At 37.4% G+C, this 14,149-nt stretch overlaps 1 protein-coding gene across 3 annotated transcripts in view; it reads right to left on the bottom strand.

Moving 5' to 3' along the window:
• Nucleotides 1-14,149, bottom strand: part of LOC113084639 (astrotactin-2-like) — a 479,964-nt gene that overhangs the window by 327,957 nt on the left and 137,858 nt on the right. For all 3 annotated transcript variants that reach the window (XM_026254924.1, XM_026254923.1, XM_026254926.1), the window contains exon 3: nucleotides 9,250-9,649. In XM_026254924.1, the coding sequence (XP_026110709.1) occupies nucleotides 9,250-9,649 (400 nt within the window). The remainder of the gene's footprint in view (nucleotides 1-9,249; nucleotides 9,650-14,149) is intronic.

The following is a 14,149-nucleotide window of genomic DNA, read 5'->3' as shown; positions in this document are numbered from 1 at the left end:
ATATGAAAGTTTAATTTTTATCATTACATTATGGAAAATAATGAACTTTATCACAATATGCTAATTTTTGGAGAAGGACCTGTATTTGTGGGTCTTGGGATATCTCAAATCCAATGTGACTCCTGAAAGATGGCAGCAGGCTCTGCTGAGATTCCCAAGATTACGTCGCTGACTGCCCCATTATTGTTCCGAAGGATGTAGATTTTTATGACCTCCTCTGCCAACTCTGCTTGTACGAAGACGGGTAGATCAGCTGAACCCTACAGGCAAATTTTAAAGATAACTGGTTAGAGCTAACATTCAAAACTGAATGTTACAAGAAAGTGACAAATACACAAAACTAATAGCACCTGAAGAAGCAAACATTCTGTTGGACCTTATGATAGGTAAAATCTCAAACAAAGTTTACTAGGGGGAGGAGTTGCAAAAATTAACAGCATTCTTCTTAACAAGAGGACAGGTTAATTTTCTACATAGGGACATTTATTTTTAACAATAAACCTAAAAGAAAAACGAAAAGAGACCAACTGCGAGCTTCTATGCTGTAAATCAATGCTATAGGCTTTTATTGAGGTCTGCATTATTTCAACCAATTTCTTTATAAACATGTTTAATATTTAAGTAAAATGACTAATGGTTTTGAAACAAAAAAGCTTGTTTAATTGCACTACTTGAAAAAAATATGCATTGCATTAATCCTCACACTCAACCCTTAACCCTCTAAATAATTCTGTGGCTTAGTAAATATTACAGTAATATTTAACTTTATTAACTTAATAAAATCTCTGAATATAGTTCACTTGATTATACAAAAGATGGCTTTCCTGTAGCTCAAACAGTAGAGCGTCGGCGCTAGCAAAAATTTATTAAATTGTAAATGTGTACCTTGAAATGCAATGTAAGTTACTTTGGCTAAAAGTGTCTGCCAAATGCATAAATGTAAACATATTAACGGACTAAAAATACAACAGTTTATTTTAATCTAAAATGTACAGTTATATTTTATTTTTTCCACTAAAACAATTTAGTATTAGACTAACAAATTGTTTATTTATAATACATATAATATATTTGTGAAATTTCTATCAATTTATTTAAGGATGGAAAATTAAACTGATCTGTTTCAGGGAACAAAAATATAACAAATAATTTCAAATCAAAATGAATATATTTAAACACACTCTAAAGAAATTTAGTAAGTTTACTCAATTAAAACAATGTACCCCTCCCCCAGCCTCCGCTGTCCTTCAATACCCACCAGGTCTGGATTTGTTACATTAAAAAGCTTACGGTTTTCAAACTTTTGACCGGTATTGTATGTGATCTAGGTTTCAGTGCACTAGAATGATTTTACAATGGAGCAGGTCTTAAACTGTCCGACTCCCTATAGTGGGAGCTGATTAAAACGCACCAGTCTATGTTATGTCCACGCCATTTTAAATACTTTTGCATGGCATATTTGTAGTGGTGATTTAAGAGCTCATACTTGAGTTCGTGTAGTAATTATGATGTTTTACAACAACGTGACAGCTTTTGTCATTTGAAAGTTCATAAATGAAGTGTTCCCTTTTGACAAGCCACTGACCCCAAAGGGGAACCTGTACAAAATCGTTTTCCATTGGGCATGTATAGTTATAGTTGCTTGACCACAGTACACTTATCGATATACTTTCAAATGGCGGTTGAAATAAACGGTGATCCAAATAGTACGAACGTTAACCCACTCCAAAAAAAAAAAAAAAAAAAAAACTAACATACATATGGCTGCCCCACTAACTAACTTCGAAAACTACACTGTTATGTACACGTACACACGGTCAATGTTTAATCAACTTTTGAAAACATTTTTTGCAAATATACATAGTTATAAAAGGACTACGTTACTTACAGGAAATTCGAGTGATGCTGTTCACGTCGTTGCTGAGAAAAGCAGTCCTTCAGTGACAGGTGCCTCTTGTTTGAGCCGCGAAACTTGTTAAACTTCTTAAGATAACGCAAAATACAAACACAATTGTTAGGAAATCCTTAATAATTAACTTCTGAATTAAACATTACAAACATAATTAGTATTAGCTGGCTAAATTACATAACGTACCACGAAATGAGAGGAGTGCGGGTCTTGCCGTTGCTGAGGAAAGCCGTCCTTCAGGTGACTTCGATTAAGCTACGAAACTTGTTGAATATGAGGTAAAATACAAAGACAATTGTTAGAAAATGCTTAATAATTATTAACTTTTTAATAAAGTGTTACAAACGTAAGTAGGATTAGCTGACTAACCTTACTTACCAGGAGCTGTGAGGTGTATGGCTAGTCGACGTCGCTGCTGAGGAAAGCAGATTTTTTTTTCCTGCGGAGCTGCACACGTGATCACTTTAGCCGCGAAATTTACTCAATTTATTTAAACTGTCATTTATTAAGCTGGAACTTTATTTAGGAAAATTGGTTGGAAATACTTAATAATTTTAGTTTCTAAAACAGATCAGTACAAGTAAATAATTATCAAATATTTCTATTAGAATTCACCAGAAATATTGAAGGTATATTAAAAATATAATTAGTTAGTTAAATACTTATTTATTTTCATTACATAAACTTAAATAATATATGTAAATTTTATAGAAATTATTTGTTGGATTTTTAATTATTCTTTTTAATCTGACCCACTCAAAATATCACTTAAATGATTTCAAAAGATTTTATTAAGTTAATATAGCTCTTTATTTTTGTGAAATTTACTAAGCCACTGAATTATTTTTTACAGTGTGAGAGAAGCTCAAGGTCTCATATCAGCTCTCCTCTCCACTGGTCCCTTCTCACAGCGGTTAACATGATGCTGTCACTGTGAATGACTGCTGAACCCTGAAACAAGGCCAGTATTTCCACGCAGGACGCCTGCTATCGGATCCGTCCAGTGGTGCCCCCTGCCCGTGTCGACAGTCTCAGAGGATTTAGAGCAACAACTTCTGCAGGGTGATTCTGTGTTGAAGACCCCAGGCAGAGTTTTGATCCATACAGGAAGTTCAAGGTCCAGTATGACACAAGCTAAAGGCAGAGGGTAGATTTTCAACAAAAATGCCTACAAATACATTAACAACGCATTTCAAGAAAGAAACACAGACACACGTTGTTTTTCAGACAAATCGCACACACACTGAGCACATCCTCGTCTCACTGTTGTCAGTACTGCTCTCTCTCGCTCTCTGATGAACAGTAAATATGATTTGATGGTAATTGTGGTCTTTGCCTCATGCGCAGTGAAAGGTTGATGACCCATCACAGCTTTCAGGAATACTTAATTTAACAGGCCAGCCGTCTGCCCACAGACCAAAGAGCCGAGCAAGAGAACAAGATGACAGCCTTCATTGATTCAGCTCTATTTATTATTATTAATGGAATATAGTTTTCTTTTAATTTTTTTTATTTTTAACCATTAGGCAGTCTTGGCCTGCTCTGAGTGTGTGTAGACTGTGTGCACTACTCACTGCTGTGTGTGTGCACTTGGATGGGTGGAATGAAGAGCACAAATTCTGAGTATGGGACACCATATTGGGCAGGTGTCCTGTCCAGTCCTTTCCTTTCCAAGCAAGATCTGAAATGTCCACTGTCCACTATATTGGATTGACAGCCTTAAAATAGTGTATACCCTGGCGAGGGGTTTTGGAGCAGAGCAAATATGATTATATTTTCCCATCACACAGCTCCTATATTTTCTCTATTATTTGCTTTTATTTTATTCACCATTGGGTCATTTTTCTTAAAACTGGTCCCTGAAGTGTTTACAATCCAAAGCAATCCAGTTTATTGGCCCCAAAAATCACGTTATAGTGTATATAAACTGAAAATGTATGAATGCGACAATCAGAATCACGTCTACCTCTCCAGTCGTGAGATGACTGGCAGTGAGGCTTGATTATTCCGGGATCAAGCTCCCTCGACAGACTCATATCCCACATAATCAATTATGCAGAAGTGTTGCTGTGAAAAGCAGAATGACTCCCCTCTGTCCGCAGAGACAAGCCCCTCTCTGACTGAGCTGACCGCATTACAATAGTGCAGCTTGTCCTTTTATTGTTCATTGGGCAATAATTAATGTGCAGTGATTAACTGAAGGACAACTTTATGAAAGCAGAAATATTGTCACTCTCATGAGGGACCAGCAAACTGAACAGAGCACACATTTAATTTATTATTACAGGAAAGATCCGACTTATATTTTGTGAAGAAAATGTAAAGCTCACTGGGAACAGTACAGTGTGAATTGCAAAATGTACAGAAGTAAATGTCAAGCAATATTGATAGTAAATCATATCTTGGTAATAATAATCTACTTTAACTAATAATCATTAACAAATAGAAATCTGTGTTCATATATTAGTATTTTTAAACATAAAAGTGCAGAAAGCTTTTAGCTATTTGTCTGTTTTATGATGCCTTGTGAAAAATACGTTTACTTTTGCATACTTTTAAGTACACTTATGAAAATAATATAATTAAGAGTGAACTAAATGTAATGTTTTCAGACACTGTGATTAAATAAAAAATGCATTACAACTGAAACGCAATTGACGGAACTGTAGAGTGTTATATGTAGGCCTTTAAAGGGGGGGGGGGGGGGGGTGAAATGCTATTTCATGCATACTGAGTTTTTTACACTGTTAAAGAGTTGGATTCCCATGCTAAACATGGACAAAGTTTCAAAAATTAAGTTGTACGTTTGAAGGAGTATTTTTGGAACACTGTTTGTCACAAGTTTCGGTAAGTTTTTTTTTTTTTTTTTCGAGTATGGCTCTGTGTGACGTTAGATGGAGCGGAATTTCCTTATATGGGTCCTGAGGCACTTCTGCCGGAAGAGCGCACGCTCTCGTATAGCAGAGCACTGAGAGCACAGCAGACTTCACTGATCAGAGCGAGAGCGAAATGTTACAAAAGAAGTGTGTTTTTGGTTGACAGGGCAAGACAACCCTGCACAGATTGCCCCCCCCCCCCCCCCCCCCAAAAAAAAAAAAAAACATTAAGGGACCAGTGGATGGAGTTTATTTTTACAGAGCATCAACGGAGTTGTGCAAGTGTTTGTGTTTGTTCCCTGCATTTCGAAGATGCTTGTTTTACAAACAAAGCCCAGTTTGACGACAGATTTGCGTATTGTTTATTTCTTAAGGATAATGCAGTCCCAACGAAAAAGGGTCACGATCGTGTGTTGGAACCGCATGCGGTGAGTAAAACTGCTTCAAATATCTCTGTGTTATTAACTTAGCTATCGGCGCGTAAGCACATCAAGTAAACAACATGCGATGTTGTCATCAAACTGCACTTTCCACATGTACAGCTTAAAAAAAAAAAAAAAAAAGACGACAAAGTGGAACTTACTCATTTTCCAAAACCGCTAAGCAAATATATACAGTTTCAATACATACTACATAGAGACTGATTGCTGATGCTGCTCTTGTTAAAGTTCAGCCTCTGGATCTGATTCTGGATCATAAATAAACGGCTGAATCTGACTGTTAGCCATGGTTTGTTTTGGATGTTTTTTTCCTCACGGTAATGTCACAGCTTCCACATGCTCTCAACTCAAAAGCCTACTCGCGCTCGTGATTCTTTAGCTCCGCCCACACGTCACGCCTCCAGCCGGTCGTGTTTTTCCGGGAAAAATCGGTACAGACTATCTTTCTCTTATGAATATAATAAAACTAAAGACTTTTTGGAGTTATGAAGGATGCAGTCCTACTCTATAGGTACTCAAGATTAACAGGATATTGAGTGAAAACGAGCATATCACCCCCATGTACTATGTAAACAAAGTTTTATTTTGAAAGTGTTTAATCACGATTAATCAATTTGACAGTACTAATGTAATCTCAATATGTAATTTCACGCATATGAAATATGATTAAAGTGCACTGCTGAATTCACTAACAAGCATTTATGGTAAACTAAAATATAATTTAATTTCTATTGGAATCCGTATGTTGTGTTTGAAATGTTAAATGTAATAATGAATGACACATTACAGTTGAAATTAGAATCAAGTGCTCCACATTTGCTTTAGTATGTTAAATAGCACATCAAAATGTGTCTTCTATAAAAAATGTGAAAAATTATATTTTAAACGATTTTAAAATGAATTTTAAAGTAATTTTTCTATTTGACATTATTAAAAAGTGAACTTGAGTGTGTTAAAAAACAGTCACAAAGGAGTACAATACTTCTATTCATTAAATCTATTTTTAAGATTTGAATTACTCTGCAAGTTCACATTCAGTACAACCGAACACATTTTGTTCAACATTTTTTTTTTTGTATTTACATGCTGTAAGTAATTAGAAGATCCTTTACAGAGGGCAAATCATTGTGCTCTTATTAACACTAACACACACACACACACACACACACACAAAGGAATTAAAAAGCATAAGGACACTGCTCGCCTGTGAGTTGGTGATCTGGTTTATTTTTCCAGATTTAAGGACACATCTGCATGTACGGTTGCCACCTGTATATTTCTCAGAATTAATTGAAATAATAATGAATAGCAGAGAGCTGGATCCGATACGGAATTCATGAAGCAAGTTTGGGTCTGACGCCAGGAAAATATGCTTCATTATTTATTCAGCCTCTACCTCCTCCTGTTTGTCAACATCACTCAGATGGATCCTCATCCTTCATCCACAGACACGCAGCAATATCAGACTGCAAGAGCCAATTAAATCCTGCCACACACTTAAAGTAAACAACAGATCTTATCCAAAACATTCAATTATAGACTATGCTTTAATATAAGTATACAGATACAATGATCATCCTCCACTAAAATCCAGATGCATCAGTGGGCAAATAGAGACACGAACAGAAGAACAAACACTGTAAGACAAATCTTGTTCTATTTACAGTGAAAAACTGCCAACTTTGGCTGCTAGAAATTCATAACATTTCTGGAATTATAATAAGGCACCTGTGTATTGTATATGGAGGATAATGTAAATATAATTAGGGTTGGGCTGATAGACGTAGAAATTGTGATGTTTCATGGGCATCTGTGATGCCCCCCAGCCCCTGCCGCACCTTTATGAATGCACAATCACTTTTGAGATTTGTGATCACGTGTACTCTGTTTATACAGTGGAGTGGCAGTACTACACATTTTACAAGATTATATGTTTGTCAGTGGTACTGAGGATCTGCAAATCAATCGCCATCGTCCTCAGCTATCTCTCCTTACACAGTGTCTACACCGGATGCGAAAGTTGTCATGTAGCGCTGCGCTGCATCAGCTAAGACTGTTTATACAAGACGCGACAAAGGGACCATTGAAAATCATTTGAGATTTGTGTCGCCATGTCATAAATGGAAACATCTCAGCAGTTTACTGTCAGGGATTTGTGGTGTCATGCCGCGCCACATCCAGTGTAGACAGCATCCCGCCGATGTCATCATCCATCGCAATGTTACACTGTAGACATCGCTCAACACCAAATATAATCACACATTTTAACAATTAAAATCTGTTTTGTACTTTCCAATTAATGGATAACCACCATTAAAATACAGGTGGTTAATCAAAATAATATAATTAAGGTTCATCAATAATGGCCTTTTTTATGAAAAGCAGCACAACACTGGCAACAAAGATAAAAATATCCTTTGGGTAACAGACATGACACTAAAATAATACAGTATTTATTTGCTTGCTTGCTTACTTATTCATTCATTCATTAATTCAATCAATCTTAAAGTTGTGATAACTAATTAATTTAAGTTATTGTGGAAATTTACCAGCTGCCATACAGGGTTAAACAGAAATAACACCATTTTAGACCCTCTTTAAATATCACATCATCAAAATTTCTATATCTCTTTTATCTTGCGACTTATTAATTCAGCAGTCACTAAGGTCACCCATTGATAAATGGAGAATTTATCTGTTTAAAATTCACAAGAAAATCTCATTTCATACTTAAATGAAACCAATGTAGAGTTGAAGGCGTTCCTTGAATGTAGATCAATGCGACCTTACACACTGAATTTGATGATTCAAGCACCCTGAACAGCTTTAATCAAGCCTCAGTCCTCAGTTTACAGATTCCTTTTTCGTCCAATGACGCTGGGGGCTCTCTGTTATGAATTGTGCTGCAATAGGACAGTATTCACAACTTGACGATAAATTGCAAAACACATTTAAGTTATATTCTTAAACAACTCATATGTCTCTGTTAATGAAAAATCAAACTGGGTATAATTCTTGGAAGCAGATCAATTTATAAATGAGATAAATAATGTTTTCTTTTACAGTAATTAATTAATTATTCCTTTACTATAAAAATATATATATCACTGCAGGCTACCTATCAAACATGGCATTCTGTACTTAATGAACACAGAGAATGGATGGATAGAACAATAACCATCTATTCTCAAAATGAATAAACTTATGACAAACAACAAATTTGGAAAGCACTATTCAAAACCAAAGACAGTACTTGTTAAGTCTGTATTGAATATATGTCGGACACTATGGCCTTGACTGCCCTCTCCTGGGACGGAGATCTAACCAACTCATCAACTTAGATTCAATGGCTCTCTATCTCTCCCCTGGTTCTCTCAGTCTATGTCTTACAATGAATTCAGGTCAATGGCTATAATTAGCCTGCGGTTGGCAGGTGACTTCACATCAAACACCAAGAAGTGCTCAAATGTGCCACGTCAGTGTCACTTGAAAGATAGAGGGGGAAAAAAGAAATAAAAAAAATCCCCTCACAACTATCATTATGATGTTTTAACAATAGAGAATGCACTTTACCAGCACACTGAAGATATAAGTAAGAATATAAGTATTGGTTTAAAGCACACCGGACTGTTTTGAGACAAGGATTGCTAACAGTTATTGGTTAACTCAGTTTCTGATGTCTGCGTGGCTTCAATGGTTAAAAAGCAGACCTCAGCTGTGATGATGAGGATTGGATGGAATAACTCTGGGCATAACCATGAGCATGATACTGGAACACAGCTGTAGCTAAAATCAAGAAAACTGCCAAAGTCCCAAACTCAGCTAATCCCAAACCCAATTCCTAAACCTAACCCTAAAATCTTAATGTGGTTCCAGAAACCTGTTCTTGGCAAATCATGCAGACAATTCAAATATGTAGAGGATCAGATCCAAACCATCCACATATTTTCTTAAAATATATCTGTTAGGGTTAGGGTTAGGTTAGGGTTATCTAATAGAGAACAGACAGTGACAGAAATCTCACCTCTGTTATCCAAACAGTGTTTATGGTTGGCCTCTCCCATTCCTTTCCACAGACTGTCCACACTTTGGGTGCCCTGGCTGCTCAAGTCATCTTCTAGACGTGCTTTCCCATCTAGTAGATGTCCGGGCTGCTCGTCCTCTTCACAGTCACAGTCGTCGAGGATGGGTGTCTCACGGATGGGCATACCAATGACAGAGCTGTGCTGGAGGGGTCTGGGCCCACGGAAGCTGTCCCTGCTCTGCGGAGGGCCCAATAGAACAGAGGGGATGTAGTGAATCTCATGCGTGGCCTCTGTGCTGGCACTCTTCTGAGGGGCACGACGACGCCTGCACCAGCGCTGTCGGGTGTAGAGTACCAGCGTGAAGAGTAGGATAAGTAACAGAAGAGCAATCAGACCACCCTTGAAGAGAAAGGACAAGAGAGAAATGTCAGAATTCCAAAAGAAAGAACATTCCAATAATTTCCCCACCATTAACTATGCTGAAATTACAACTATGTTCTTACTCCTCAGGACACCATAAGGAGACAGCCATCAGAAAAATGTATGTAAGTAATTCTGGAGGCTGTAGAACAGGAGAATCTAATCCTGCTCTTAGAGGAACAAAGTCCTTCACAGTTTAGCTCCATCCTGCCCCAACACACTTTCCAGGAAGTTTCTAGCAATTATGAAGTAATTCTTGATTTGCTGGTTCAGATGTGTTTTAATATGATTGGAGGATGTTTGGTCCTGAAAAAACACTGCTGACCCTGACTCAAATCTAAAATCATATGGCAAAAAAAAAAAAAAAACTTTAACGAGAATGTTGTTAAAGTCTTGTGCCCAGGCCAATCTAATCCTTAGACTAAAACTAAACATGTTTAGTATATAGATTGTCCATATTATACAACTGGGGTGTCCAAACCTGTTCCTGGAGGGCCACTATCCTGCAGAGTTTAGATTCAACCCTAAATTAACACACCTGGACCAGTGAATTTAGGCTTTTAGACATTGGGATTGGTTGGAACTCCAGGGAAAGGACTGGACATCCCGGTTTTACTGGGACTGGGGAGCCCATTCCTGTTCCTGAAGGATCAATGTCCTGCAATGTTTAGGTTCAACCCTAATTAAACACACTTAAACCAGGTAAACAAGGTCTGGATGAGTGTTGAGAATTTACATACAGGTGTGTTAGTCCAGGTTGAAGCTAAACTCAACATTGTGTTGGTCCTCTGCAAATAAGTTCCGGCACCCCTGTACTAGGACCAACAAGAACACTGTTGTCCAAGCCTCCACCAGGTGGGCCAATGTTCTGTAGTGTTTAGCTCCAAGCTGTCCAAACAAACTTGTTTGTACATTTCTAGTAATCCTTTAGATCTAGATTGCTGGTTCAAGTGTGATTGGATTAGGATTAGGGAGGATAGTGACCCTCTAGTAGCAGGATTGGACACCCAAGACAAGGATGTTGATATTTTCCAATGTCATACTTGTTGCATTCATTGTCAAATCAGCTTAGTCAATCCCTAGAATCTATGTTGTTATTAGCTGGACAAACCTGGTATTTATGAACTAATTTTGTCACATGCTGATTTGTTATGCAAAATACAAATTAGCAGATTTTGCGGGTATATAGAAGCGGTACTTGGATGATTCGAAAATAGATGCCAGAATTAAGCATGCATTTGGGTAAGCTACAGTAATATAAGATGCATGGCCACAGACTTCAAACACTGTTCTTGTTTCACTGTCTTGTATGGAGCCACTGAGATTTGCTCGTTACTTCTCAAGCTTGAGTGTCTGGCCTAAAGGTGCAATACACATAAAACAGCTGAAGATGCATTGCTGCATGGTTTGTCTCATTTCATGGCGTGTCAGGGACATCAAAGATTTCTTCTCTCTCGAGCCGTTTGTGTGTAATACTCTTAAACCTGCAGTTGTGTTCTAGAGAGCAGTACTGAGCTGACAGATAAAGCATGCAGCGTAAAATTGTAATTAATGCAAACATGAAACATTATTTGAAACAATTAAATGTTATACTGCATTGTGCTCGTGCCATGTATTTTCATGAGTTCCTCTCAAAATCAGTGTGACATGGAATTGTATATGAAATGTTACTGCTCAGAGGATGTTTTGTGTTTTTTTTTTTTTTTTTTTTTTTTTTTTATACACATGTACATCATAAACCAGATCCATGACTCTGCAAACACACCTAAGGGGGTATCAGGGCCCGTCCAATGGCCCAGGGCCCAAAATTGTATTCTGATGTTTATTTGTTGCTTGTGCTGGCGGAGAGAAAATACCTCTGAGCTCATTTTTGAGACACTGGGATCTTTTGAAACTTTAAAAGAAATACATCTGAGACCTTCTTTTTTTCCTCACAAGAAACATCTAAGAAGCCAGAGCCTTCAGTAAAAGTCTCAATTTGCTCTCCATTATTCTCATTAAAGAAAAAAAAAATCAAGAGATCATAGAGATCTCATTCGAGATTTTTCTTTCTCCTGAGAACTAGCACTACATTAATTCATCTATGTGAATCACACAGCTAGCAGATTAAAGCAGAAGAAACAAATGAGGATCAGAAACTGACCTACTCAAGATAAATATTCAGAAACCGCCTATCAAATATTTTGAGATAATGCATGCCTGTATATTTCATGCTGAATTTACTCACATATTCATTAAATTCTCACAATGCAGGAAGTGACATCAATGACTAAGAGCACACACACACACATACTGCAGCTATCGCACATGGCATCCAAGGGCTAAAATTTGTGGTCTGTACCTTCTGCTCCTTCCTTTTTTCCTCATTTTTCTCCGCCTGTAGTACTATATAAAATGAATAGAGTGGAGTTATTAATCTCAGAATTTTAAATTCCATCTTCATGAGGAAAAACAAACCCCTCTCAAATTACAGCTCATGCACTGCCGGCTGTCCATAAATCATAGCACTGTAGACGGGCATTTTCGATGGGAACAATGCAGCCCCGACCGAATGTGTTCATTAATCTCCAGCAGGAGCTCAGCCACTGAAAGTAAACTTCCCTTAAAGTTAAATGCAGAAAAATGAGAAAGGCTAAGCCTTTCTTTAAACTTTACAACACTCCTGGGAGTCTCTGTGCACACTGTCTGTTGTCTCAAGCCTGGAAACAATGGGGCTGCTTAGCAAATGTTAAGAATGGAAATGGAAACACTACACCAGATAAAAGAGCCAAGCTCTGTAGAGAAAAAAAAAGTTTATACACTTTTACTTAATTATTATTATTATTATTATTATTATTATTATTATTATTATTATTATTATTATTATTGATAAAGCCAGAACATTTCAAAATGGGTAACTGTATTGAATATAGCAGACCAAATTAGATGCCTTTTCCACACTGTACTATCTAAACACCGTGTTTTGTATTCAATGAAGTATATTTGACTACTGTACTTGTATCAAGGGAGATTAATTCAAACATCAGTACACGGTGTATTATTATTATTATTATGTTTTTAATTTCATGTGCCAAACGTGCCATCACCCAAGCAAACATCTGGCCAGGCAACAAGAGGTCTCCAGACATCCAGTAATATTATGTTTAAACGATAATGAAGAATAAACAAAACCATAATGCATGACAGACTTCTGAGACCATCTGGCATATTAGTAATAACGTTTGAAGGCGTTCCATTACGGAGATACACAACCTGCAGTTCGAAAAATATCAAAGCACAGTCTTAGGAGAGCTCAGATGAAAAACAACAGAACATGAACAGAACATCTTACGAGGTTCAAATGCACTATATTTTCTAAAAGATCATTTTAAACCTAGCCACTAGTCAGGTGTACAAAACAATTTCCACCTGGTGAATAATGATGGTGAAAAATCTTGCTCAGACGCCTCTTTACAACACTCTAGCAACCACCCAGAAGAGCAACAAAATAATACTTCAAAACAAATTAACCAACATATATTGACATGCTGGAAACCAGTTAGACACATTAGCCTTGTGGCAGCAGCAAGCAACACTCCCTAAATCTAGCTCTCATTACATTCTAATGATGAGACATTTACCAGAGTAAACTGCCTCACAGTAGGGCAGATGAAGTACATCACACCTCCAGCAACATGGACGGCCAGTGAAAATCATCCCTGTCGTCTGTTCACCAGGTGATCACAGCAGAGGAAGCCATGCCTTTAGGGCAAACTCTGGGTAAGAAAAAAACAAAAACACAACAGACGAACTTCACCCAGCACCTGCTACACACTGTTCCTACCATCTGCGCCCAGGAAAACAACTCCCAGAGCTGGCAAAGTCGACGTCAACATCAGAGGCACAGACTACATTAATCTCTCTGGCAAAAATATCATGGAACCTACACACAGACAGGCATACAAAACACAAGCCGCATAAGTAAAATGTTACATCTTGAAGGTTTTAATATGACACACAAACACAAAAGACTAAGGTTTAAAATCAAGTAAAGTTTATCCAAACAGCATGCACCATGATTATTTTGACCAAATTTAAAGATAGCATTGCCTACTTTAAAGGGGGGGTGAAATGCTATTTCATGCATACTGAGTTTTTTACACTGTTAAAGAGTTGGATTCCTATGCTAAACATGGACAAAGTTTCAAAAATTAAGTTGTACGTTTGAAGGAGTATTTTTGTTCCCAAAATACTCCTTCCGGTTTGTCACAAGTTTCGGAAAGTTTTTTTCGAGTATGGCTCTGTGTGACGTTAGATGGAGCGGAATTTCCTTATATGGGTCCTGAGGCACGTCTGCCGGAAGAGCGCGCGCTTCCGTATAGCAGAGCACTGAGAGCACAACAGACTTCACTGATCAGAGCGAGAGCGTCGCAAAAAGTCACAAAAGAAGTATGTTTTTGGTTACCAGGGCAAGACAACCCTGCACAGATTACCAAAAAA

Source organism: Carassius auratus, chromosome 5 (genome assembly GCF_003368295.1).
Source record: "Carassius auratus strain Wakin chromosome 5, ASM336829v1, whole genome shotgun sequence".
NCBI lineage: Eukaryota > Metazoa > Chordata > Actinopteri > Cypriniformes > Cyprinidae > Carassius > Carassius auratus.
Note: the sequence above shows the minus strand (reverse complement) of the source record. Positions and strands in the feature narration are given on the sequence as shown.